General features: G+C 37.3%; 1 protein-coding gene across 1 annotated transcript; it reads right to left on the bottom strand.

Annotated features, from left to right (window-relative positions):
• Positions 1 to 1,531: 1,531 nt before the first annotated feature.
• On the bottom strand, positions 1,532 to 27,741 carry igsf5b (immunoglobulin superfamily, member 5b). Its single transcript, XM_051129535.1, is given in 10 exon segments — positions 1,532 to 2,114; positions 2,554 to 2,618; positions 4,235 to 4,335; positions 5,951 to 5,975; positions 7,258 to 7,374; positions 8,645 to 8,735; positions 8,737 to 8,939; positions 25,146 to 25,466; positions 25,566 to 25,631; positions 27,533 to 27,741. Coding segments are annotated over 9 exon segments (1,062 nt in total). The 5' UTR covers positions 25,603 to 25,631; positions 27,533 to 27,741; the 3' UTR covers positions 1,532 to 2,012.

The following is a 27,741-nucleotide window of genomic DNA, read 5'->3' as shown; positions in this document are numbered from 1 at the left end:
AAGTGAAGGACAGCTACAGTACCTTGTAAAAGTATTCATACCCTTTCATTGTTTTCACTTTTTGTTATGTTGCATCCTTATGATAAACTGCTTTAAATAACATTTTTTTCCACATCATTTTACACTCCATACACCATAATGACAAAGCACAAAACAGATTTGTGACGAATTTGCTAATTTATTAAAAATCAAACACTGAAATAAGTACATTGCATAAGTATTCATACCCTTAACTCAGGACTTAAGTCTTTTTGGGTATGATGTGATAAGTTTTGTTCTCGCTAGTCTGGCAATTATCTGCCATTCTTCACCTCACCTTTTCACCTCTTAAGCACTGTCAGCTTGGATGGGGGCTGGCAGACATTTTCAGGTCTCCCCAGAAATATTTGATTGTGTTTAAGCCCAGGCTGTGGCTGGGCCACTCAAGGACTTTTACAGAGTTGTCTATAAGCCACTCTTGCTGTGTGCGTAGGGTCATTGTCCTGTTGGAAAGTGAGCCTTCAGCACAGTCTGAGGTTCTGAATGCTCTGGACTGGCTTTTCATTAAGACTATCTCAATATTTTGGTGCATTGAGCTCTTCCTTTACTCTGATGAGTCCCTCAGTCCCTGCCGCTTAAAAACAGCCCCACAGCATGAGGCTGCTACCAGCACACTTTACTGTTGGGATTTTACTCTGCAGGTGATGAGCAGTGCTTGGTTTCCTTCAAACATGATGTTTGGAATTGAGGTTCATCAGTCCAGAGAATCTTGTTTCTCACAGTCTGAGAGTTCTTTAGGTGCTTTTTTTGCAATTTTCATGTGTCTTCACTGAGGAGAGGATTGAGGATGGCCACACTGCCATAAAGACCGGATTGGTGTAGTGATGTTTATCCTTCTGTAAATATCTTCCATCTGCATATATGATCATGGAGCTCAACTAGAATGACCATCAGCTTCTTGGTTACCAGTATAACCAAAACCCTTCTCCATCAATTGCTCATTTTGGCCAGGAGGCCAGAACTAGGAAGAGTCCCAGTTGTTCCAAACTTCTTCCATTATGGATAATGGAGACTTTTTCTCAACTTTTCCCCAGATCTGTGCCTTGACGCAATCCTGTCTCTGAGATCTTGGTTTTTGCTCTGATGTGCATTTTCAGCTGTTAGATGTTTTCTAAGAGGTGTGTGCATTTTCAAATCATACCCATTAAATTTCAATTTGCCACAGTTTAATGTAGTGTAGTAACATCTACAAGCAATATGAGCGCTCCTGAGGTAAAATTCAAGTGTCCCAGAAAAGGGTATGAATACTTATGCAATGGAATAATTTCAGTATTTATTTCTAATAAATTTACAAACCTGTTTTGTGTTTTGTCATTATGGTGTATGGAGTGTAGACTGATGTAGAAAAAAAGTAATTTAAAGCAGTTTAACATAAGGCTGCAAAGCAACAAAATGTGAAAAAATGAAGGGGTGTGAATACTTTTGCAAAGCGCTGTATATATACATGATATACATTAGGCTTCTCACACTGATTAGTTGGATTATCTGAATGTGCTTTTCCCAAACTTTATTAAATAAACTTCATTTCGTTAAGATTATTATGATGAGAAAATCATGAGCTTTTGTTGGTCACAGAGTTTGTCTTCTGCAATAATCCATAAGCCAATGGAGATATCTGACAGAACCAGGCTGATGCTATCTTCCAGGTTGGCCTACAAAAATACGTCATCACTGCTGCCCTCTATTCCGATATAGATACGAATACAGAGATTGTGTAAAATATTGATCAACAAAAATAACTTAAAAATATTTCCACTTGAATAAGGTGGGTACAAAAGAATGCAAAATGATTATAGAACATTTTTAAAGTGAAAAAAAAAGTCTCTGTCCTCTTGGTATGCAAGTCACTGCATCTTCAGCATATATGACCTTTTTGGAGTAACAATAAGGTCAGATTGAATATGTGGCTTCTCTCTGAATAGAAAGCTGGTCCATTCTTGCAATGGGTTGTTGATGTGGGGTTAACCCTGAGGTCAAACAGTAGTGACCCGACGGACTGTCTTTGCTCCCTTGCAGAGACTAGAAAAATCATCCTCTTTCTGTTTTTGAGAGCTGAAAATGACAATATCAGGAACCTGTTGAGAAAAATAGAACAATTTGAATTTATTGAAATTTATTGCATTTATTGCATTTATTGAATCCTGGCATGGTGGTTCCCCCAGTGTCTACAATGATTATGGACCTGGTAGTTTCAGCCTGAGGTAAGAAAATATGATTTCCTGACAGTTCAGCAGTTTCAAATTAAATGCTTAAAAATTAAATGGTTGTTTCCTGAAAATGACACATCATACAATCAGCAGTAATGTGAAAAAAATGTGATTTAAACATAGTATATGATTGTATATCATTTGTATAAGAGTACTATTTAACTGTTTGACTGAATATTCCTTCTCATAGTAATAGAGAGATCAGTGTTTTCCCCCAGGTGTGAGGCAGAAAACTTTAGACTGAGGTGTCAGAAATCCCACCACTAGTTTTGAATAATGCAGAGGTTGTAATTCTCTCTCCTCTTACCCGTGGAGGGCTGATGATGTTTATCGTGCTGTCAGCTCTGTTCCTAAGGTCATGGTGTCCTAAACCTGTGGAGTGAAGAGCAGTAGTGTGCGTGACTTTACATTTTATGGACATAACTAACAATGCACAATGTGCACTTAGTCCTGTATTCAAATACAAAAGTCATATTTAGGATGCTGGTCTAGTTTCCCAGTAGAAATAATAAAGAAATACATTTTTTACTTATTATGATAATAAGCCTTAAAATATCTTAAAAAGTCTGATTTAGGATATGAGAAGAAGAAGAATCTAAAATATTTTATGATCTTTTACAAGATATCTTTTCAGAAAAATAAATACCTTAACTGCAAAAAGGACAAATATTTAAACATTTTTTATTCCAGATACATTTACTTAAGAAGCAAAATTAGTCAGTAAAACTTCACAGTAAGGTTTCATTAGTTAGCTACTTTAGTTAACATGAACTAAGAATGAACAATACATCTACAGGATTTAATAATCTTATTTAATATTAATTTCAGCATTTACTAAAATCAAAAGTTGTGTTTGTTGACATTACTTGGTCTGTGAACTAACATGAACTAACAATGAACAACTGTATTTGTATCAACTAACGAAAAACAAATAATAAATACTGTAATAAATGTATTGTTCATTGTTATTTATGTTAGTTAACTCCTTAACTAATGTTAACAAATAACACTTCATTGCAAAGTGTTACCGTTAAAGTGGAAGTGAAGTTCAGTTAAGTTTACATTATTTAGTAAAGTGATGTCAGGTTAATTAAAAAATAGTTAGAAGTAATAGAAAAATAGTGGAAGTTGTTTTTCTAAATAATGTAAACTTGACTGGCTGCTTCTTTAAGTCTTGTTTTCTGTGAAATGTATCAAAATTACTATGAAAATTCATATTAACTCAAAGAAAATACAAGATTAAATTTCAAGAAATAACAAGAAATACTGCCCCACTGGCAGATATTTTTTTCTCATTGTAAGAAAAGAACTCTCAGAAAACAAGACTCTTGGGTCATTTTGCTTCCCAACTAAATGTTTTTTGTTTTAAAAATGAATATTTGTAACAGAAAACAAGGCAAAAATAGTAAGATGTTGTGTGTGCTCACAAAAACAAAACAAAAAAAAAACCTGAAAAAAAATTGAGATTGTTAATCAAACAAAGATTGTATGTTTTATAATATATGTTTTACAATAGTATACTATATGTCTTTGCAATTTTTTGTGGTTCTCGCTATTAACAAACCATTAACTATGACTTTTGCTTCAGTAAACTCCTAATTTGCTGCTTATTAATAGTTAGTGAGGTAGTTGTTAAATTCAGGTTTTGGGTAGCATTAGGGATGTAGAATATGGTTATGCAGAATATGTGCTTTATAAGTACTAATAAATAGCCAATATGTTATGAATAGGCTGCTAATAAGCATCTAGTTAATAGTGAGAATTGTTCCCTATACTAAAGTGTTACCTTTTTTTCTTTTGTTTTAACAAACACCTAACTAACTCTTTGTTTTTTTTTAGTAGTGTATATTTGATATCCCAGAAACTTGCTTTCTTGTTTTAGTCTGTACAAATATATTACATAAAGTAGACATAATCCCCCAAATATTTTTGCATAACACATCATTTTACTGGGTGTTCTGTTCTGAGATGTATTTTGGTGCTATTACTTGTTACGTCTTCGATGTGGTATCCTAGGTTAACTTTTCCTCTGGTTTCATCAGCAACAGACATCCTCCTACTGCTTAAATTGACAGTCCACAAAGAGGAGCTGGAAAGACAAATGCAATACATCAAAAGTTTTCTCAAGCCACACTGTAAAACGTGCTAAACTGCAATTATTACCTTAAAAAGCCATTGCTAATTGACTTAATTCATAAAAAAAATTTAGTAATATTAAAAAATATTTGACTGCAATGTAAGAGTTTACACTATACAGTTAAGTCTGTTCAAAATGCAACATTTATTGTATAATGTGCAGTATACATCATGTACTAATTATCCTTCACATTTTAGCAAATGAAGTAGGGCATCAGTTTCAATTTTGCACAAAGGAAATATCAGTACGGCAATATGCGTAAGTACTATGGTACTATGTAATTTTGGAACAGTGTTTGGTATTTATGGAAAATGCTGTATTTTTCTCCAGTATTTCCAGGATTTGTTTCAAGGCTGCTGTTTCAATGGCTTAAAAATGTGTAATGGTACTGTTCTGTTACAGAAGATTTTGAGTCATTCACTTTGTGTGTGTCTTTGCATGCCTGTCGGTGTTAAAGGAGAAGTCCACTTCCAGAACAAAGATTCACATATAATGTACTCACCCCCTCATCCAAGATGTTCATGTCTTTCTTTCTTCAGTCGTAAAGAAATTATGTTTTTTAAGGAAAACATTTCAGCATTTTTCTTCACATAATGGACTGATATGGTGCCCCGGTTTTAACTTCCAAAATGCAGTTTAAATGCGGGTTCAAACATTCCCAAATGCGGTTGTAAATGATCTCAACTGAGGGAGAAGGGTCTTATCTAGCAAAACGATCGGTTATTTTCATAAAAATGATACAATTTTTATGCTTTTTAATCATCTAGCTCATCTTGTCTTACTCTCCCTGAACTCTGGTTCATGACAGTTAGTGTATGTCGAAAAACTCCCATCTCATGTTCTCCCTCAACTTCGAAATCGCCCTATATCGCTGTTTTATCTTTTTGTCAAGGGTGTTTAATGTTCTTTGCATGTTCACTTTGCATAGACTGGGTCTGTACTCGTGCAGTGATGTAGGATGATTTTGAAATCACTGTTGATTTCACACTTGAAGTTGAGGGAAAAAATATTATTGGAGTTTTTTGACATACCCTAACTGTCTTGAACCAGAATACACAGAGTTCAGACAGAGCAAGACAAGATGAGCATTTGAGATTAAAAAGTATTTAAATTGTATTGTTTTTATGAAAATAACCCATCGTTTAAATAGATAAGACCCTTCTTCCTCGGCTGGGATCATTTACAACTGCATTTAGGATCGTTTTAAGCCGCATTTAAATTGCATTTTGGAAGTTTAAACTCGGGGCACCATATCAGTCCATTATATGGAGAAAAAAATGAAATGTTTTCCTCAAAAAAACATAATTTCTTTACGAATGAAGAAAGAAAGACATGAACATCTTGGATGACAAGGGAGTGAGTACATTATCTGTACATTTTGGTTCTGGAAGTGGACTTCTCCTTTAACATTTAAGAACTGAGAAGAAAAAAGAAGATGATGCGCAATGTTCAGAAAGGCTTCTGTCACTTATGGATCATTTCCCCTCTTCTGGATGTTCAACAGTGGTCCAGCTGGTGCATTCAGAAAAGCTTCAAAACAAGTATGGTATACACAAAAATGTCTTACCTGACTTTGTTTTTAGAGCTCGATTCTGTAAAAGAAAAGAGAACAACAGACATTTAACTTGATGTTTCTGGTTTTAGCCTCAGGCAGCACTAGTCAACTGCTAGCAAGCTTGACTAGCAATAACATCTTAGTAGCTGGTGCAACAAAAGTATAAGAGACAGTAACACATTTCAGAGTTGCATTTTTATGTGTGTGTGTGTGTGTGGAGATTTGTGATGGAAAAAATATGATGTGGGAAGAAAAACTGGTCACACTTTATTTTAAGGTCCAGTTCTTGCTATTAACAAACCATTAACTATGGCTTTTGCCTCAAAAAACTCTTAATTGGCTGCTTATTAATAGTAAGTGAGGTGGTTCAGGTATTGGGTATAGGGATGTAGAATAAGGTCATGCAGAGTATGTGCTTTTTAAGTACTAATAAACAGCCAGTGTTAATTATAAGCTTGCTAATAAATAACTAGTTAATAGTGAGAATTGTTCCCTATACTAAAGTGTTACCGAAAAAGTGCTTTTGCAATCAGTTGCAAAGTTTTGTGAGCACTTGTTTACATTGCACCTGCTGCATCTATGGCACGGCAGCAAAATTCCTTGAGTATTACGCCGAAATGAGAGTATAGTTTCTAGCCATATCAGCCTAGAAAATCGCGACTTTTCATTTTCCGTCAGTCTTAGTACACGACGTAACTACAAAAAAGTCAAGTTTTAAATAGGAAAAATATTGTCATTTTTGAGCGAGATGCTATCAGTCTAATAAGATTCAATGATCTATGCTAAGCTATGCTAAAAGTGCTACCGCCAGACCCGGAGATCGGCTGAATGAATTCGAAAATGGTAAAACTCAAGTGTTTAACTCTAGGGGAGTTGGACAATGAGCCTGTTTTCAAAAAAAGTGGACTGTTCCTTTAGTGGCATTTTAAAGTACAGGGAGTGTACTGTGATATATTCTCTACATTTTTTCATGGTAGGAACATCCCTCTAATTCAACTGATAATGTTTGATTTGACATTTAACAAGTAAAGAAAGATAGTAACAAAGAACTTTCAGAACAAAGACACTGTTAATAGGTTTTCCATCTTAAACGGTTTATCCATTTTCCTAAATGCTGTGCAAGCACTTTGCAGGACATGTGAGCAATGCAGTAAAACCTTTAAACTGCCTCATTGCTGACAGCTCACCCTACAATGTGTCCTTGCTGTTGGTCCAATTTATGGCAACCACTGCTTTAACTTCTCTCTTCATTGGTTTAATAACTTGCAGGAGAGTCTTAAAGGGAACTTTTAAGAGAAATGTAAAATGGATTTGCTTACTTGTCAGTTTTTTTCTATAGTACAAGATCAGGATGAGCATTGCCAGCAGAATGATCGTACACACCGACACTGTTACAGCGATCACAACTGTGTAGTCCTGTGGAGTTTTCGGTGCCACTGCAAAACACATTTGTACATTTATGGGCACTTTATATCGACTCAATGCATTTACTCTGTATTTTTGTAGTTATGATGAAAAGAAAATAAACAGCCTACTGTAATCACTGTCATTTACATCATATAAAATGTCATTGTCATGAAACATTAGTTTTAAAATAAAAAAAAAAGAACTGAAGCAAGCAAAAAAGCTTAAGTTCCTGAATTTAGTCTACTCTTCTGATTTGTTTGTCAGACAAAACAGTGTATTTGACGTTATGATTGGTCAAATCACCTGTCAGTCAAGCTGTTTGCATGGGGTCAATTGCTAGGACACATTTCCCAATACTTGGGTCACTTTCAAAACTCGTCCCACCTTACTTTTCCTTACAGGTTGGCACAGCAGTAAATTTCACACACAAAATGAGCTAAAACTACCAAAAAAATTCAAATGTGTCTCAAATCAAGATGTTCTTTCATAACACTAGCAAAGGTGTTACTCAACAAGCACACATTGTCGCTCATGAAACAATCACCCAAAAACAGACAACAGATAAATAACAGTACTATGTGAAGAGTACTGAAAAACTGACATTGAGAAATTGCTCCTAAAAAAAAGTAATGCTTATTAGTTTGCATGGGGAGCTCATTAAAGAAGAAATTCACTGCAGAACAAAAATTTACTCTGTGTATTGCAGTTCAAGACAGTTAGGGTATTTCAAAAAATTCTCATCTCATTTTCTCCTCCAACTTCAAAATCATCCTACATCGCTGCCGAAGTACCGACCCAGTGTTTACAAGGTGAACGTGCAATGAAGATCAAACGCCCTTTACAAAAAAAGTTAACACAGCGATGTAGAATGATTTTGAAGTTGGAGGAGAAAAATGAGATGGGAGTTTTTAGACATATCCTAACTGTCTTAAACCAGAATACACAGAGTACAGGCAGAGCTAGACAAGACGAGCCTTTGAGGTCAAAAAGTATATAAATTGTAATTTCTTTTTAGAAAATAACCGATTGTTTCACTAGATATGACCCTTATTTCTCGGCTGGGATCATTTAGAGCCCTTTGAAGCTGCATTTAAACTGCATTTTGGAAGTTCAAACTCGCAGGCACCATAGAAGTCCATTATATGGAGAAAACTCCTAAAAACATTTTCCTCAAAAAACAATTTCTTTACGACTGAAGAAAGAAAGATATGAACATCTTGGATGACAAGGGGGTGAGTAAATTATCTGTAAATGTTTGTTCTGGAAATGACCTTTTCTTTAATATTCATTCACTCTTACCTACAGTTAGCTTGACACTGCTGCTTTGGTGGGCTAGAGCGGCAGACACAGATGCCCAACACTCCACTGTAGTGCTCATTTCTGCTTTCATCTGAAAGCACACTGGTGGAGTTGAAAAGGTCGTTAAGATCCTGAAGAGAGCTGGTGTTGTAGTCGCCTCTGTCCACAGTGGAGCCGTTGACCATCCAGGACACTGCAGGCTCTGGATACCAGCCACTCGCTTGGCAATGGAAAGTGACAAGCATCCCTTCTTGAACTGACAGATCACTCTCCAAAATCCTGAGATTTCCTTTTTCTAGATTTTAAATAGAAGACATGAGGATTTAGAGTTCCATAGGTTGAGATATTTCAAATCTTGTCTGTAAACTTAACAGATAATGTCCTTTTTTTTCATATTTGATTTGATTTTTGCTCTTACAGCTTTTGTGGCTCAAATAGTCTAATGAACAGTATAACACAATTCACATACAGGGCTTGACAGTGAGAAGTGCTCGATGGCCTAGGGCCAGCATGAGAAATGCTCGGGAAAGTTGACGAATTTGTCACTGGCACGTTGCCGCGTTGTCACGACAGTTAATAATTTGCACGTGTTTTTAAGCCATGTTAATTTAAAATTTCAAACGATCACAGAGATGCATCTCTGACGGACAAATAGCCTACAAAAGTATGCCAAAATACTCGTCTTCACGATTAACTTTGTAAAATGATTAATCTTTATTTAATTTATACAGTGGAGTACAGATGCACCAATCTACCGGACATATTTCAACCGATCCGGCCTGTCCCGGGCTTGCACACAAACTGCATGCAATCATTTTTCAAAATGTCGTGTGTGGAAATATTACGAAACTCCGTTAACAGAGGCCAAAGACACTGAAGACGAACGTAAATAGGGAAAAAATACTGTAGCAGACAGAGCAAAATTACAATGTGTGAAATATTGAAAATATTATCCTAAATATTCAAACGGGGGGGTTTTAAACTGTTAACTGTTTTAAAGGGGTCATCGGATGCCCATTTTCCATGAGTTGATATGATTCTTTAGGGTCTTAATGAAAAGTCTATAATATACTTTGGTTAAAAATTCTCAATGGTAGTCTAAAACAACACCCTTTTTACCTTGCCAAAATCAGCTCTGCAAAAAATCATCCCATTCTGGCCGAGGCTGCTTTAAATGCAAATGAGCTCTGCTCGCCCCGCCCCTCTCTTCTCCCTGTGGATTGACGAGCCTGTTTACTTTAGCCGCATTTAGCCGCTAAACTTGCTAACTAGCACATTATTAGGAAAGGCGATTGCAAAGATTCATAAAAAAAAACCTTATACTCACTTCTGCTGTAAGTGAAGCTGGATCACGAATGATTTGTGCGAACATAGAGGGATAAATGTAGATCAGGAGACACATTCCCTTCACAAACAAATCCACTGCATCTTCAGCAGCTCAGATGTCAGGAGTAAATGATGACCACTACGTTCATTATTACATCCAGCAACACAACACCTCAAATGCTCAATTCTTGTCTAATCTACATCCCTGCTCCGGCATCAAAACATGGAGGTTGGACTGTTACAACTGATCTGAGGTAAGATGCTAATGTCAATCAACTATCGTGGGAGCAGCCTCTGTGGGTGTGACGCAACAACGACAGGCATCTGAGAATGGCTCGATTTGAAAAAGGGGATATTATTTTTACAGATTAATTAAAAACCACTGCATGGATTTTTACCATTACAGGGTAGATTTGTACAATGCCAACACACATTAATGTTGAAACAGCATGTAAAAGTGAACTTAGCATCTGATGACCCCTTTAAGAAAAGTTTACATGGCCTTTTCTTTTCAATTGCCTCTGTATAATGCATTTAAAGTAGCGTTCATAAGCAGCGCGCTGCTTTGTTTACAGCGTAACCAAGGAAACGTAATCACTATCCAATCGTTATTCCAAAAGCGCCACCTGCTGGCAGAGACTGAGTTTGCATTTTTTCAGTCTTACTGCATCTTTTCATTTATAATAAAATATCAATGATAATAAAACAATTTTTGAACAAACAAATAATGTTTGAACTTTATGTTTGTTGGGCTAGTAGGTTTTGCTGTGGTATTGAAATTGGAATCGAGAATTGTAAAAATTTTAATTGGTTTGTAATATTTGGTGTCATATATGCTTATTTATTAAAATAAAAGAAAACATGATCAAAAACAGTGATAACAGCAACTATTTTACTTTTTTGCAGCAGGGCCTGTGAAAATTTTGACCGGGCAAGTAAAAAATTGAAAAATTGAAAAATCCTTAGTGTTGAGTCCATTCATATACATATCAGTTTTCACTCTATATCTCATGGTAAACTTATAATGCAGTGCAATACAATGATGATTGAGAGATGAACAAATAACTGTTCCTCAAAAGCCTGATGTATCATATTTGATACTTACATTTAAACATGATCTTTCTAGAAAATGATATGATGCTTAATCAAGCGAACCTAAGTTGCTTCAGTCCAGTAAATGTTCATCTTCATTTTTTGTCAAATGTTTTGCTTGGAAAACTTTTTTTTTTTAAATTAATGTCACTGGGTTTGATGGGTTTTTTTTTGAATATTGCAATGACATTCATACATTTTAAGTGTGGCTCAGGCATTAAATACTTTTCGGAGCCACTGTATATGTGCATTTCTTTCCACTAAAAGCAGACATGATTAAATTCTTTTTAAATGATTGATGGTTCATAATTGACTGGTTGATGTGCGACTGGTAAATGTGTGACAGCTAAATTGTCTCTTTTAAAAGCCCGCATGATGGGCTTTTTTATTCACCCTGGAAAGAGAAACAAAAGGTAAAGCAGTGGATTGTTATAGACAGCTGCATAATTAGTTGAAATTTTCGCTTTCTCCTAGTGAATTGCATGGCCACAGCAATTCATCTGTGAAGGCTTTACTGTGCAAGGTAACTGACTATCTTATACTGTAGGCTGCCTCATAAGTCATGTCAAGGACCTTAATAATAAAATCAAGAATCCACCTACATGTCTCTATAATACCCTATGGTTCAAATCTTCATTTATTTTATGTAATTACTTCAATAACTCCATCTACTTTAAAACTACACTTAAAAAACTTAAAATCAGTTATTTTAACTTTAAATTTAAATTAAGTTGTAAGCAATCTTTGTCTACAACCTTAGTAGTTACCATAACTGTGAAATCCCCTTAAAAATGTATCATTTGCTGAAAAAAGTTACATTTTTATATTTAATTGTAATATTTTATACTGTTTTTTGATATTGTTGATTATGGTTTTAGGATCTAAAATATATTTACAAAATACTGAATGATTCTACAAAAGATTCTAGTGGTAAATACATAATACTGCTTACATTTTAGGTTTTGCCAGTATTGTATTTTTCAGCATGTACCCAAACATTCATAAAATTATGTTTTTGTACCTTATGTGTAAATACCTACCTATTAACAGTAACATCCGTAGCACAAACCATATGTGAGTTATGAATCAAAGTAAGTTATACTCATACAAAATCATCCTCAAGTTCAAATAAAAATACATATTGGATATATTCATACTGTATTTTTGGTGATAACAATAAGAGTTACATAAATATCAACTGCTAAGCCTGTGTCTGGTCCTGACAGTGTAATTTGAAAGCAGGGCTGCTCTTCCCTTGTCAGCTGGGTGATTTTTTTTTCAGCAGGAGGGACAGGCAGGGAAAATTACTGTGTATGAGACAGCATTTAATCTGGAAGAAGTATGGTTGCCCATGCCCCTAATGAAAAGCTTTGTGAGCAATCCTGTGTCCGAAAGGCTGACACACGTTTAGCCTTTCCTGATTTACATCCTAAGTCTGATTCTCTTGCCAAGCTAATTCATTGAGGATAACCATACAGAAAGTAAATATGGATAAGAGATGGGCTACGTCCCAGTTCACATACTATCCTTTCTAAATAGTATTCCTAATTACTATTTAAAATTATGTCCTAGGATTTGCCTGGTGGATGATAAAAACACCAATAAAATAAAATAAAATACTTGCACATTATTTTACTTCTTTTACATTTTGTGACACATTTTAGAAACAGATGAACATGAATCTGGCAATGTTGTCTGTTTTATCACTATGTTTTGAGGTCACAGCAGTATGGTGCAGGGAACCTCACAAAAGTAAGGCTTTATTAATTAATAATCTGCTTTTGTAATCATAATAATCATAATAAGTTTCCATGATATGATTAAATCATATTAAATCATACAATTAAAAAAAAACAAATCATACAATTAAAAAAAAAATATATATATAAGATTAATTAAAAAGCACTGCACGGATTTGATCATTATAGGGTAGATTTGTACATACACTGACAACACACATTAATGTTCAAACAACATGTAAAAGTGAACTTAGCATCTGATGACCCCTATAAGGCATTTAAGCACATATGAAAAAAGACATAACCTATTATTTATCAAGCCTGTTACGACCTAAATCAATGATTTAAAAAAAAAAAAAAAACATTTTTGGCAAATCCAGGTAATTTAGCATAGACATACAGTGTTTTAGAATCCTTTTTAACTGTTATAGCACCAGCTGTGATCCGATCTCCCTAAAACTTTGCATGCTTGTTTAGAATCACCTGTCACATGTGCTCACCAGGTTTCATTAAGTTTTGAGTTTTCATTTAGACTTTTTAGGCTTTTGAGTATATGCACATTGGCATATTGGACAGGCCCCTTTTCTAAACGACCTGGTTACAGCTTCCCAGAGGGTAAATTTCACCATTTTTATTTTTGATAATTACTGAGCTAGAAAGTCCAGAGAATTGTACTGCAGTGTTTTTTCCAAATTGAGCGAAAAACCTAAGACTAGTTAACAAAAGTAGATTTTTTACATTTTCTCAATCATTTAACAAACAATTTGATTGACAGCAGTGGTTCTAGAGGCAAAGTTGTTCAGAATGAGGAGGTCTATCGTATGATACAAATATTGCATGTATGTGCGAAAAATGTGCAATGTACAATCATTTACGCCCTTGAAAAATGTGATATCACCCCCCAGTGGCCAGTTTCTTTCAAATTTCTCACAGAATTTTAGGGCCGTGAGTCAAACCAGCACACCGAGTTTCATTCTGATCGGCCTTCGTTAACCTTATATAATAGGTGCTCAAAATTCATCGGCCAATGGCAGCCATGTTTTTTGAGATATGCAATTGTCCTTATAGCCCTTTGTGGACGGTATAGACCAGGGGTGGCGAACTCCGGTCCTGGAGAGCCGCAGCCCTGCAGAGTTCAGCTCCAACCCTAATTAAGACTCACCTGCCTGTTGCTTTCTAGTAACCGTTCAGACCTTAATTAGCTTGTTCAGGTGCGTTTGATTAGGGTTGAAGCAAAACTATGCAGGGCTGCGGCTCTCCAGGACCGACGTTCGCCACCCCTGGTATAGACCATGTGTACCGCTTTTCATGTCAGTAGGACAAACGCTTTCGTCGTTATGGCTGTTTTTATGTTTTTTCCCTCATAGCGCCACCAAGTGGCCAAGCTCCATGGATTTTTTCATATTACCTCAGATTCAGCTCTTACATATGCGTTGTTAACGCCTTATGGCGTCCCTTTACGACGGAGAGTCAAAAACATAGGACCTAGTTTGCAAAAGTTTTTTTCGTCTGTCACTCTTTCACAAAGTGACAGATGAATCGGAGGCATGCATTTTGTTCAGCATGAGCCAAGAATTCCAATGACATAAGACTTAAGACAAGCTTGCAATGAACGGTTTAGGAGTTATGAATGATTTTGTACTTTTGATCGCTGTAGCACCCCCGTCAGACCGATTGGGGTGAGTTTGGTCTGCCCGATCAGTTTTACACGGAGATTGCTGACTCTTGGCCATTCTAACAATTACAATAGGGTTTAGTGCTACACGCTTGAACCCCTAAAACAGCAAGAAATTCCACCATATACCCACCTTATTTTCCAATAAGCCTATATGTTGCAACATGTATTGTATAAATGTTAAAGCAATCTTCATTCTGAAAGCAAATCACTCGGGGCTTTTTCCTTTTTTAACACTACAACATCTATTCTAATAATATTGTGCATTACGTGAGGGTCCAAAAAAGATATTTAAACAAAGTCTCTAAAGTCCATGAAGGTCTTTATGATGTACTGTATGAGACAGAGCTTCCCATCCTTCAGAGGACACAAAAAAAGAAGAGATAAGCAAAGAAGAAAGTAACATTTACATGGAAGTCGTGGTCTAGTGTTCTAGTGGCTACATGGTGCTCCAAGATACTTTAAAAAATGTACGTCCAAAAAACAAAGTACAATGTTCAAAAAATGTTGTACTTCTTGACCTTTTTTAGCTTTTTTCTTAGTGTCCCCATCACAACAAAGGCCAATACAGTAATATAAGGCAAAAACAATAACGATTGTGAATCTCTGCACACATGCCCACTCACATGGACAGTCTGTTTGTCTTGATGAGAAACAGCTATCACATTTAGTCCTGCACATGCAAATGAATAGGAGTCTTTTGTAATGAGAGGAGAGAGGAGGATTTGTGGTTCCCCTGAAGATTTGTGGGCGCCCTCCAACTGTACGTCTGACCCAATGTGCCACAAATCACTGCGAGAGATGCTGACTGCTAACTAAAAAAGCCAAGATGCCCAATTAATTCCAAAACTCTGTTAGCCACAGATTTGCCCCACATCCGCAGGGAATAGCACTATTAAACATGCACAACTGTTAATAGGGGCATATACCAAGTCAAATTTGTGATCTAGGTGATGAATAGGTTTACTCCATAATATGTATAGAGTCTCAGGTCATTTCTTTGGTTTTTAGCTGAGCTGTGGTTTAGTTGCAGTCACAGAATAGCTGAATTAATGAGGAATAAATCAGGTTGGGTCTTAAAAACGGATTGATTCGGTGATGTATCTTTAGATTGACCTGTTTTCTCTATGGAATACTGAGAAAAATAGTACATTTGGGATTTTTAAAAGAAATGATCAGGTATGCCAGATTATTATAGACAGGCTTGTGAAAAGTGGATCCTGGAATTCCTATACTGAATGTTTGCATGTATGTATGTATGTAACCCCTAAAAGGACATGGCTTTTGCATTCCCTTGTAAAGCATCTTGGAAAATGAAAGAGTTTTGTGATTGAACACAAATGTTTTGTAAGCATATTGACAATTAGCAAACAGTTTGGATTGGTGGTATGGTTCTGTTCTGGACAAGAGAAGGTAGTGCATCGACATAAATGTATTGCAGATATTATTTATGTTTAATCATTTAATGTACTCATTTTAGAAATTAGTCTTATTCAATAGCGAATCAGAAGGCTGAATCCTGATTGGACGAGAGGAGGAACTGGGAATGGAGGAGGATATTTAGCTATTGAGCAATGCGAAAGCTGCTAACAATACTGAAAGACTTTATATATGAATGCTGAGATAGGCATCGTATTCCTATTGGTACACGCGGATCAGATGAAAGTCTGCTGATACAAGCTTGACTGATGTGACCTGCCAGAACTAACGCTACATCTGATTTTTGTGAAAGAACGCAAACGTTTTACAAGCAAAATATCTTGGAGAAATTAAACTGTTTTGCAAGAGAACGCAAACAAATCCAAGAACAAGCACAAAGTTCCTTGGAGGAATGCAATAGTTTCGCAAGTTGTGTGTGTAGCAGCTGGCTGTGATGTGGTCTTTGTTTCCCTTTTGGTTTATTTTATAATTAAAATCTGTTTACTTTAAGCCAGCACCCACTGAGACATTCCCTTTCAGTTGGTCACTCTCAATGTCACACCGGTAATGACTGACAAATTGGGATCCTACCAAAGCAGCACGGATGCCCCTTCCAGTGTCCTGTGCAAGCCTCTTGTGCCCCCCTTTTGGCCTAGGCTGGGGCTTGCAACAAGAAGACCAGTCACTGTTTGTCTTAGCATTACCCACTCAGTGAGATTGGATAAGACTAGGAAACATAGCTGTTCCACCTAGAAACGGGACCTTGCGGAAGCCCAATCCTTCCTGAAGGAGTTTTAGAAGAGCACTTACACATATATCTCATTGTTTATTTAGAAAGATTAGAGGTGATTGTAGCCCTCTTGAGGATAGCAGAGAAATCTGCTGGGGAAACACAGGCTCTGAGCTATACCGTGGAATTACACATATGGGATCCATTCAGGTCACTACATATGGTACCCAGCCCTCTACCGGTTCTCACAAATTCATTGAATGAGGGCCTGGCACCTGACGCTCCACCAAGTCTGGCTGCTGAGGGCTTGGAGGAGCTCGACAGGGTCTACAGTACGGACTCTCTGGAGCAACTTTTAGCAAACCAACACCCGTTTGAGATGAGAACACAGGAGGATACCGACTATCATTACTATCAAAATGCATAAACTTAAGATTTCAAGTGTTGTGAGCTCAAAATCATGATTAATCATTTGAAAAAAAATCATTTTCAAAAGTCATCTTGAATGTTGAATTTTCAATACAACTGAAATATTTGAGAGAACATCACATAAGCTGACTTCATAAATTAATGTTGATTTTCCTGAAAAGGTTTTTTTTTTTTTTTTTTAAATACTCACCATTATAGTGAATAGTGTTACTTTTGGTTGGGCACTTGGAACTTTGTTTATATTATTATAGTTTTCTTTCTGTTGTTGCAACAATGCAGCATGAAATCAGAGTTCTTTGATTTCAAAGAAAGAAAAGTAATAAATAGATTGCTTTTAGAAGGTGATCTTGTCACACCCCTGGACTGATTAGTTGGTTTCTCCCGTCACTTCCCCCTGCTGCCTTGAGTGTTTTGGTATCGCCCTAATTGTCTGCACCTGTGTTTGTATCAGTCTGAGTGTATATATAGCATGTGTTTCCTATCCTTCCTTGTCGGACGTTGATGTTGCTACCCTGTGTTCCTGTGTCTCCTGTATTCCCTATTGGATTTATTAAATACCTTTCGTTTATGTTACGTCGTTGTTCGTGTGCTTCGTCTGAACGTGACAGAACGTCCGACCTAAACAGTTTTTTCGTGTTTTTCCCTCCGTTTTGTTTTCCGGCACTTTTTCCTCAGTCTTTTGTTTCCGTTGTGTTTCCCCCATGGATCCCCTACTCCGTCCAGAATTCATCCTCCTTCGGCTGGAGCAGGGGGAATTACCGCTCGAGGGATATACCATCATGTTCCAGCTAATAGCTCACACCACCAGCTACCCGGACGACGCGCTCTGTGCGTTCTATGACGCCAGCCTCAACGCGTCATGCAGAGCGCCGTCGTCCGAGGACGGCCCTCGAGCGGATTTTGCCGCGTTTGTGGAGTGGACACTGGCGAGAAACAAACCCTCGTTCCCCGCCTGCTCCTTGGAGAATCTCGCTAGTGCCACTCCGGACCCGGAACCCAGCCAATCACCACCCCGACACGCGGAGCACGAGCCCGAAATCACCGCAGACGGATCCAACGCTACCAGCGCGACCCAGGAGCCATCGCCCATCGGAGCGACAGAGCGAGCGATCGCCACGGAGCTGGAGGAATTTGTGTCTGACCAGGTGCGAGAGCCGGCCACAGAGCCTGCGACGGTGGTCGTTCCTGATGGGCGTGAGGGTGCTGAGGACAGCACCGCCCACTGCACCACCGCTGAGGGTGAGCAACGCCTGGATCTGGGATTAATTTTTCTGGAACAAAATTTGAGTAATTTCTCTGAAGATGTATATGAAGATATGCCCATTCTCCTTCCACCTGACTGCCTGGATTTCCCACCCACCCTCCCTCTGTCTATTGTTTCTGCTGCCTCAGTCCTGCCACCACTGTCTCCTGGCAGCCCATCTGCTCACCCTCAGCCCACCATCTGCGCGGTGGGTTCGCCGCAGGTCTGCCAGTCACCATCGGTGTCAGGGCTGGAGGATCCCTCATCTTCGCCTCCAGCCTCTGAGTCCTGGACTCCACCTCGGCCCTCCGACCCTGCGGCTCCACCCCGTCTCTCAGCTCCCTCGTCTCCACCGTCGCCCGTCGGTCCACCAGCTCCACCGGGCTCCATCGTCCCTCCGGCTCCGCCCTGGTCAGTCGTCGCCCCACCTTCACCTCTGGACTCCACTCCTCCGGCTGCACCTCGTCGCTCCGTCCCTCCGGCTCTGTGGATCTCCTCCCTCCCGCGGGCACAGCCTCGGTCCTCTGTCGCTCCGGCTCCGCCGTGGACCTACGGATCTCCGCCTCTGCCTCGGTCGCCAGAGCCTTGGGCTCCGCCTCGGCCCTCCGGATCCTCGGTGTCGCCCAGGATCATCGGCTCTCCGTCTCCGCCTCGGGCTCTACCACCACCTGCTCCACCTCCGTCGGTCGGCCCCATGGTGTCGTCAGCCCTTCCTCCACCATGGCTCCTCCCTCCATCGGCTCCACCGTGGGGTTCCATCATGGCTGCGGTCTGGGTCTCACCTGACTCCTCCTGCTCCAGCCCTCTCCTGTCTCCTCCTTGGCTCCTCCCCCCATCATCACCTCCTTGGACTATTCCGTCACCACCCTGGACTCCATCTATTGCCCTCCTCCCGGGAGTCCGTCCTCCGCCGAAGCCCCCTCCAAAGACTGTACATTTCTTTTTCCTGTTTGTCGGCGCGAGGACGCGCCTTCCGGGAGGGGGAGGTAATGTCACACCCCTGGACTGATTAGTTGGTTTCTCCCGTCACTTCCCCCTGCTGCCTTGAGTGTTTTGGTATCGCCCTAATTGTCTGCACCTGTGTTTGTATCAGTCTGAGTGTATATATAGCATGTGTGTCCTATCCTTCCTTGTCGGACGTTGATGTTGCTACCCTGTGTTCCTGTGTCTCCTGTATTCCCTATTGGATTTATTAAATACCTTTCGTTTATGTTACGTCGTTGTTCGTGTGCTTCGTCTGAACGTGACAGATCTATGTTCTAATTAAATCATTAGGTTTTTTAGGTAATTAAATCATGAGTGTTTTTCATGCTGATTAATGATTTTACAATTTTACTGTTTTTCTTTTTTTTTAAACACTATAAGAAGCTTTTAACTGCGTTTATATAATCTTTTAATATTTGGGGTAATGTGCATGAGTCACACACAGACTTCAACATTCAGCATGTGAATCACAACAATGGTAACAACTCAATTTTATTTATTTTTATTAACTATCAATAACCATTTTATGAGCTTTTTTTTTGTTTGTTTTTTGTTGTGCTACTACTGACATGACTTGCAGTCAAATATAAGAACATTGTTTAACAGTTTTAAGTAACATTTTCATGTTGAGTTAACTTAAATATACAAGTACACTTAAAAAAATGAATACCAAGTGAACAAAATCGTTTAAGTACATTAAATAAGTGCTAAGTTTGTTGAACTGAATGATTTAAGTACAGTCTACAAAACCGCCAAGTTAAATAAACTTAAATATGCAAGTTTTGGAAGATTCCATTACTCAATTAAATTGAGGCAACGAGTTTACTCAATCAATTTAGTCCAATTAACTTATTAGGGTTTTCAGTGTAACAACCACATCCATAAACGCACGTGTAAAAGGGCATCTGTCCCCAGACGCAATGTTGTCTTTATTTAGACGTAACATCAAGTCTTTATTTTGACGTAACATCAAGTATTAGTCGCACGTTTATTAATAAACCATATAAATCATAATAATGAGCCTTTAATTGCCTACATAGCCTACATACTCTGAGAATATTTGTTTTATATTTTAATTGCTTCATTTAAAGGTAGACATTTCACTCTATAGATATATTTTCATGTCTGTAAAGCAAGTTTACACAGAGTTTGGAAGTTTCGTGCTCAAGTTCACAGAGACACAGATGGCAGAAAGCGCATCCTGTTTGCTTTAATTATTTTACAAAAGTGCAACGTTTCGTTGTTATTCTGAGTGCACACAAATAAATGTAGAGTCTTTACAGAGTTATTACAGATGTATTACTTTTATGTGTATGACCAAAATGACGGAGTATTTTAAGAGCAAGTGACTGCACCGACGGTTCCATCTATCATGCAGTAAGTGCACTACTGTTTAGTTTCCATACGGAACCATTGATGTACAGCAGAGGAGTATTCTGCACCACTGCGTGAGATTGCAAGTGTGGTACTCTTAGCTGGTGGAGGACCAAGTGGCAGAGTGTCCAGGAGACCGTCTCTCCTCTTCTGTCTGTTTCTGTCACCGGTTCTGTTCTTACTCCCAAGGTGCCAGGATCTCCATATCAGCCCCTTTCAGTAGGCACAGATGCAGGGGCGGTAGGAGTATGTGGCTAGCAGGGTGGAGCCAAAAGCTGTAGAAACAGAGGTAGGCCAGTGGCACGAGTGAGTGCCATGAACACTACACCAGTCTCGAGTTCCACAGAGGAACCATGGAAAGATGAAAGGAGGAGTAACAACAGTTGAGGAAAAGAGAGGACTAGGCCTGGGACATTTTACATTTTGTGTGTGAGAGGTTGGTGTGAGTTGGCTGCTGCTTCCATTTTTGTTTTTTTTGTTTTTTTATAACTAAAAGTCAGTTTACTTTGAGCCAGGTCCTGCCTCCTCCTTCCTGCATCAACGAACCTTGCTGTTGCTAAAATAATAGCATTAAAAAGCAATATGACTGTCATTTTTAGTTCCTATAGGAGTGACAAGTTAGATTGAGAAATGAGTGGACCAGATGGGTGCTGATGGCCACTGAATCCAAGATTAGAGTCGAGCTGTGCTTTCTGTCTCTGTTTGCCACCCAGTAGAGTGGCTTTACTGAAGGTATTTTTAATGGCCCCCAATCGATTTCCATCCCAAGAGCCCTTGCTCTGGCATCGACAATGTCATATGCTCCGTCAAAACTGCCAGAGCAGCAGTCTTCACTCCGGCCAGCAGCAAATGAATTCCCCTGCATGAAAAACACCTTAGTCGATGCTTACCCCTAAATCAGCCATCTCGTATAAAAACCGACAGCTCCTCTGCATGCAGAAGGCTCTGGCCTTTATATTAACACATAACCAATGTGTGAACAAGATTATCTTCATTTCATTATTATTATGCAGCAAAATAGTTGTTGAATGATTAGACTATTTTTTGCTCATTTTAGAAAAAAACTTTTTTTATTCTTGTGGATAACAAGTCATTCTCAGGGAATGGTGTCATTATCCTCATGATTAATGATATAATAAGAAATGGAACTTTGCTTACTGCGCAATGTACAAATAAAACATTTTTAATGTCAGTTTTCATAGAAATGTCAGCCAGCTTGCATGGTGTTCAGTGCCAAAAATGTAATACACTAATCTCAAGTTTACTAATTATTTCCTTGATTTTTTTTTTTAGTAAAATCAATGTGGTCTCAAATTTACGAGCTGCACTAATAAGTGTTTGCACTTCTTAGTCAAAAATGTAAGTACATTTCGAAGCAAAACCCAAATTGTAAACTTAAAAAAAAACTTGAAAATTTAGAAAAATAAAATAAATAACACTAGTGGACCATTCTACAGAATGGGTGCAAACTACTGTCCCACAACCAAAAAAAAACACATTTAAAAAGCAGTCAGAGTAAAGCAGTAAAAAGTATTCAAATCTTAGATGTTTACTAAGATCCTTCTGTTATCTATTGAAACCCACAATAATATTTAAAATATCAGTAAGCTTAACATATATAAAATCATCATTTATTGGGTACTTTCAATTGGGAAGTGGCTGTCCTAAACCCTATCCCATAAATTTCAACTTATTAAAAAAATTAAAAATGAAATAATTTTTTTATTTTTACTTTTCCATTGTTGAAAAGTTGTTTTTAAAAGTATCTTTTTGAGGAACGTCACTACCGAACACCTTCTTTTTCTGCATTTAAATATTTTTTTGGGAGTTATTCCATAACATTTAGTTTTTACATGCGTACCACTGTTCAGAACTGTGCTAGCTAACCATGTGCTGATTAGCATCATTGAGCTAGGTTTAAGAGTATCTAAAACTACTGTCACTACTGAAACATTTGGTGGTACTTTGTTAGTGACATCCTTGTTTTTTTTTTTGTTTTTCTTTTGGTTGTTATCCCATAAAGTTGTCACTACCTTTCGGACGACCAAAACATGTCATCATTGTTTTGGTAGTGACAAAAGGGAACACATAATTCTTTATTTGGGGTAAATAAACACAATTTTGGTACAGTTATGCTATTTTTTTGTATTTTATTATGTTTTAATAGTGTTTTAGTATGTGACTTATCATTCTGTAATGTGATGTGGTCGCTAGTACCAAAGCATTACTGCCACTAACCAAAAATGTGCTGTCACTACCAAAACCTGGATGTTTTGTCAAAAATAAAGTATATTGAATTATAAACTAAGATGTTATGATAGTTTTTGATTCAACGTATATTCAAACTAAAGAATCCTTAACATCGAAATCAGTATGATGAACTTTTAGCTTTTTACAAAGAAGAAGTGTATTCAAAATACAACAAATCTCATAAATTACACTTGAAATATTGTTAAAAATGAAATTGTTATTAATTTACCTCTGAAAAAAATCTAATAAAATAGCAAAAGTAAAACCGTAAGTAGGTCAATATAACCCTTCTAATTAAATTATTATTACTGTGTTTTGGTAGTGACAAATTTGAGGAGAGGACAAATATTCCAAAACTTTCTGAAAATACAATATGAAAATAACTGCACAAATACTAGAAATGTGTACCTTGGATATTATGCAGTTTGCATACATAAAGGGTTTTGTTTTGTTTGTTTGTTTGTTTTTAGGAAAAAAACTCTTTCCAACTCTGTCTTTGGACCAATTATGTAGAATGGCCCAAGCATGCTGGGAAAATGAGTGATATCATCTGAATTTACTATTAAAATATAATGCTTTTGGATTTGTGTTATATTTATGATTTGAGGTAACAGACCTCTGAAAAAAAACATTGTTGATTAATAATTTGAATATTGACAGTGGTACACACTATGAAAGCAACTGACCCTTCGCAAAAACTTGCCCTCCTTAGTTATAATAATAATAATAATAATTCCTTACATTTATATAGCGCTTTTATGGACACTCAGAGCGCTTTACATAGAAGGGGGAATCTTCTCAACCACCACCAGTGCGCAGCATCCACATGGATGATGTGACGGCAGCCATATTGCACCAGAACACCCACCACACACCATCTTATTGGTGGAGAGGACACAGAGTAATGAAGCCAATCAGAATATAAGGATGATTAGGAGGCCATGATGTTCAGAGACCAATGGGCAAATTTGGCCAGGATGCCAAGGTTACACCTCGACATCCTGGGATTTTTAATGACCACAGAGAGTCAGGACCTTAGTTTAACATCTCATCCGAATGACAGTGCTCTTTTGACAGTATAGTGTCCCCATCACTACACTGGGGCATTAGGACCCACACAGACCACAGGGTGAGCACCCCCTGCTGGCCTCACTAACACCTCTTCCAGCAACAACCTAGTTTTTCCAGGAGGTCTCCCATCCAGGTACTGACCAGGCTCAAACCTGCTTAGCTTCAGTGGGCAACCAGTCTTGGGCTGCAGGGCGATATGGCTGCTGTTATTGTTGCTATGTCCGACAAACAATGCAACTCTCACACTACACATCATGTTTTTATGCAGTGAAAAATACGTCATGGACAACACACCATCAACCAACAAGACAGAACAGGTTACTTAAGGGTTTTTTTTGAGAAATTCAAACATTAATACTGTTTTGTGGCTCTTTAATGTGTCTTGACAGATCACTGTATTGCCTAATTAGATCAACTGACACATCGCTTTTTCTTGTTTACTTAAAGCATGAAATAAACATGAATGAACATAAGAATGTAGTTTATTTCAACCGTGGAAAGATGTCAATTTACATAATTTTTCAATATGAAATCCACTGAAGTCAGTCTACTCTACTGTCTGATTTGTTTGTCGGACAAAATGGCAGATTTAGCGTTATGATTGGTCAGATCACCTGTCAATCAAGTTGTTTGCAGGGGTCAATTATGAGGAAAAAGTTGACTGAAATACATTGGTCTGGAATCGGTTACAAATCTATTTAAAATCCTCTCGGACTTCACAAACCACAATGAGAGCCATTATCTCCAAATGGAGCAACAGTAGCAAACCTTTGCTGACCTTACAAAGTTGGCCAACCTTTCAAAATTCCTTCAAGAGAAAAGCAACAGCTCATCCGGGAAATCACCAAAGACCCAAGGACAGCATAAATGGAAATGCAGACCTCTCTTTCAGGTCACTGTTTATGAATCCACTATCTGATGATACTGGCATTTGGCAGTTCATTATAAAACTAACTACTTATAAAAAGAGAGTAATATAAACTGTGTATTATTATTATTATTGTAAACTTAAAGTAGTCTTTGTAGCTAACATTTTCAATGAACTTGTCATTGTGTTGATGCTAGTACAGCTATTGGTCATTAAGTGGCTGAACATACACAATCACCCGCAACCCAGCCAAAATATTATTGACTGAAAGTTCTTTCTGTTTACTCAAAAGCTCACATACCTTGTACAAATAAGGATGATGATGATCTGCCGAGTCTTGTTGGCAGCAGTTCACATACGACTTCCTGTGCAGTGGGGCTGAAGGAAGCATTCATCAGAACTAACTCCCACACCGAGAGAGATGAGATGGAGTGATTGATTGTGGATATACTCTCATCCCTGCCTAGAGGACCATGTTCTCCCGAAATGGTGAGGATTGTCCTTCCACCCAACAGCCACGACATGACATCCCAGTGTTCATCAGTGCTACAATTAAAGTGGACCTCACTGCCTCGTAACACAGTAGCGTTCTTGGGTTCTAGATGGATAAAAGAGGCTACAGCTGTGAAGAAGAGAGACACAACTGAATAAACTGTAGACAATGGTATCTCTGATGTTTACACATTGGCACAAGACTTTACTTAGCAGATGACACTCTTACCTTGGATTAGACACAGCTGGAGGATGTGGCCATACATTTTGCCAGAGAAACAGTCAGGCCATTGTGCTGCACAGCAAGGACACGATAGAGAAAATATTTGCACTTGACACGTTATATAAAATTGTAGAGACTTTTAACCTTGTTTACAACATTAGCTACACATGAGAACAGAGTTGCAGTCACACATAAACAAGGTGCATAAAAGTGTTGTGAAATATAGTCCAGATGGGTACGTTTCTCATGCTATAAATAACCAAAATCATTTGAATGAATTATGTGTGTCTTATAGTATTACATTTATGTATTGAATGAAAAAAAAAAGTGCTGAAAAAAAAAATGAAACTTTAAGATATATGTGCACAAAACATAAGGGTCAATTTTTTGAAATTGAGATTTATACCTCATTTGAATAAATAAGCTTTAAGCTAAATAAGTAAGCTTTCCATTAAGACAATATTTGGCTGAGATACAACTATTTGAAAATCTGGAATCTGAGGGTGCAAAAAAATCGAAATATTGAGAAAATCGCCTTTAAAGTTGTCCAAATGAAGTTCTTAGCAATGCATATTACTAATCAGAAATTAAGTTTTGATATAATTACAGTAGGAAATTTACAAAATATCTTCATGGAACATGATCTTTACTTAATATCCTAATGATTTTTGGCATAAAAGTAAAATTGACTATTTTCGCCCATACAGTGTATTTTTGGCTATACTTGTGCTACTTATGAGCAGGGTTAAGGATTACATATGTATGTTATACATTATATATTATTTACATATGATTCACATTACATTTTCATTCCTGTACACTAATGAAAATGTTCCTGTCTGGACACAATGAAAAATTAATGTGAGTATAAAACAATACTGCCTGATTTACAAATGGTGGTTGACATTAAATACTTAACTAACTATGATGCTCCTTAACTATGATGCTCCACCTAAAATTATAATTTTATGTATGTAATTTTTTATGAGCTCCTGTTAACTAAGAAACCATGTGACATATTTGTACTTTAAAATATATTTGTCACGCTGCTGGAGCTCAGGCAAAAATATAATTTTAAAAAATTAGAAATGGTGACCAGTGATAGGGTCTAAATATACACCTTCCCTTCAGCATTCAGTAAATGTATAACCTTAAATATTGACATTAATAAAACTTGTAAGTATAATAAAAATATAAAAACTTTTTTCACACAATGTGGGGAAACAAATCTGTAAAAAATGTGCATAATTGTAAAATAAATTAAAACAATTACTTTTATTTTTGCAAAATATCAATTCTTATTTTTCTCTTTTGAGTTTAGGGGAAATATGACCTGGTCATGCTCTTATCTGCCTCTGTAAGATTCATTCAAATACAAATGATATGCTCATTGTAAGAAATAAAATAAAATAAAATAAAATAAAACTTTTATTTTTGCAAAATATGAATTCTTATTTTTCTCTTTTGAGTTTAGGGGAAATATGACCCGGTCATGTTTTTATCTGCCTCTGTAAGATTCATGCAAATACAAATGATATGCTCATTGTAAGAAATAAAAAAATAAAATAATAATAATAAAATAAAATAAAATAAAACTTTTATTTTTGCAAAATATCAATTCTTATTTTTCTCTTTTGAGTTTAGGGGAAATATGACCCGGTCATGTTTTTATCTGCCTCTGTAAGATTCACGCAAATACAAATTATATGAATAAGAATAAAATAAAATAAAATAAAATAAAATAAAATAATCAACACCAAACTAAATATGGGATGTTGAACATGGTTCCCACATGGTAGTGCATGACTGTACTAACACAGCAATAGTGTAAGATCTAATTCATGACAACATATGAACAAAATACTGTTTGACCTTAAAACGTTGAGTCACTATTTACAGTTATGAGCCGCATTTGTCTTGCTCATTAAAAACATTGCAAAAGTGTAATCTGAATTACAAATCCTGCCACTTACCTTGAGTATTCCAGGATGGGTTATACAGTATTACAGAGAGGTTGAACAGAAATTGTTTCCCACCGTCAATATAGTAGCAGTTTCTAAGGCACCGTGGGATGTGGCCAAAACCAGCCAGTTAAATATTACTGAAACAAAAACAGTCTTTTTAGCCTTGAACTGGCCACTGCAAATATCCACCATGACTCACAGGCTACAGTGAATATTTT

Source organism: Labeo rohita, chromosome 15 (assembly GCF_022985175.1).
Source record: "Labeo rohita strain BAU-BD-2019 chromosome 15, IGBB_LRoh.1.0, whole genome shotgun sequence".
NCBI classification, from domain to species: domain Eukaryota; kingdom Metazoa; phylum Chordata; class Actinopteri; order Cypriniformes; family Cyprinidae; genus Labeo; species Labeo rohita.
The sequence above is the reverse complement of the archived record's forward strand: the minus strand, read 5'-3'. Positions and strand labels throughout refer to the sequence as shown.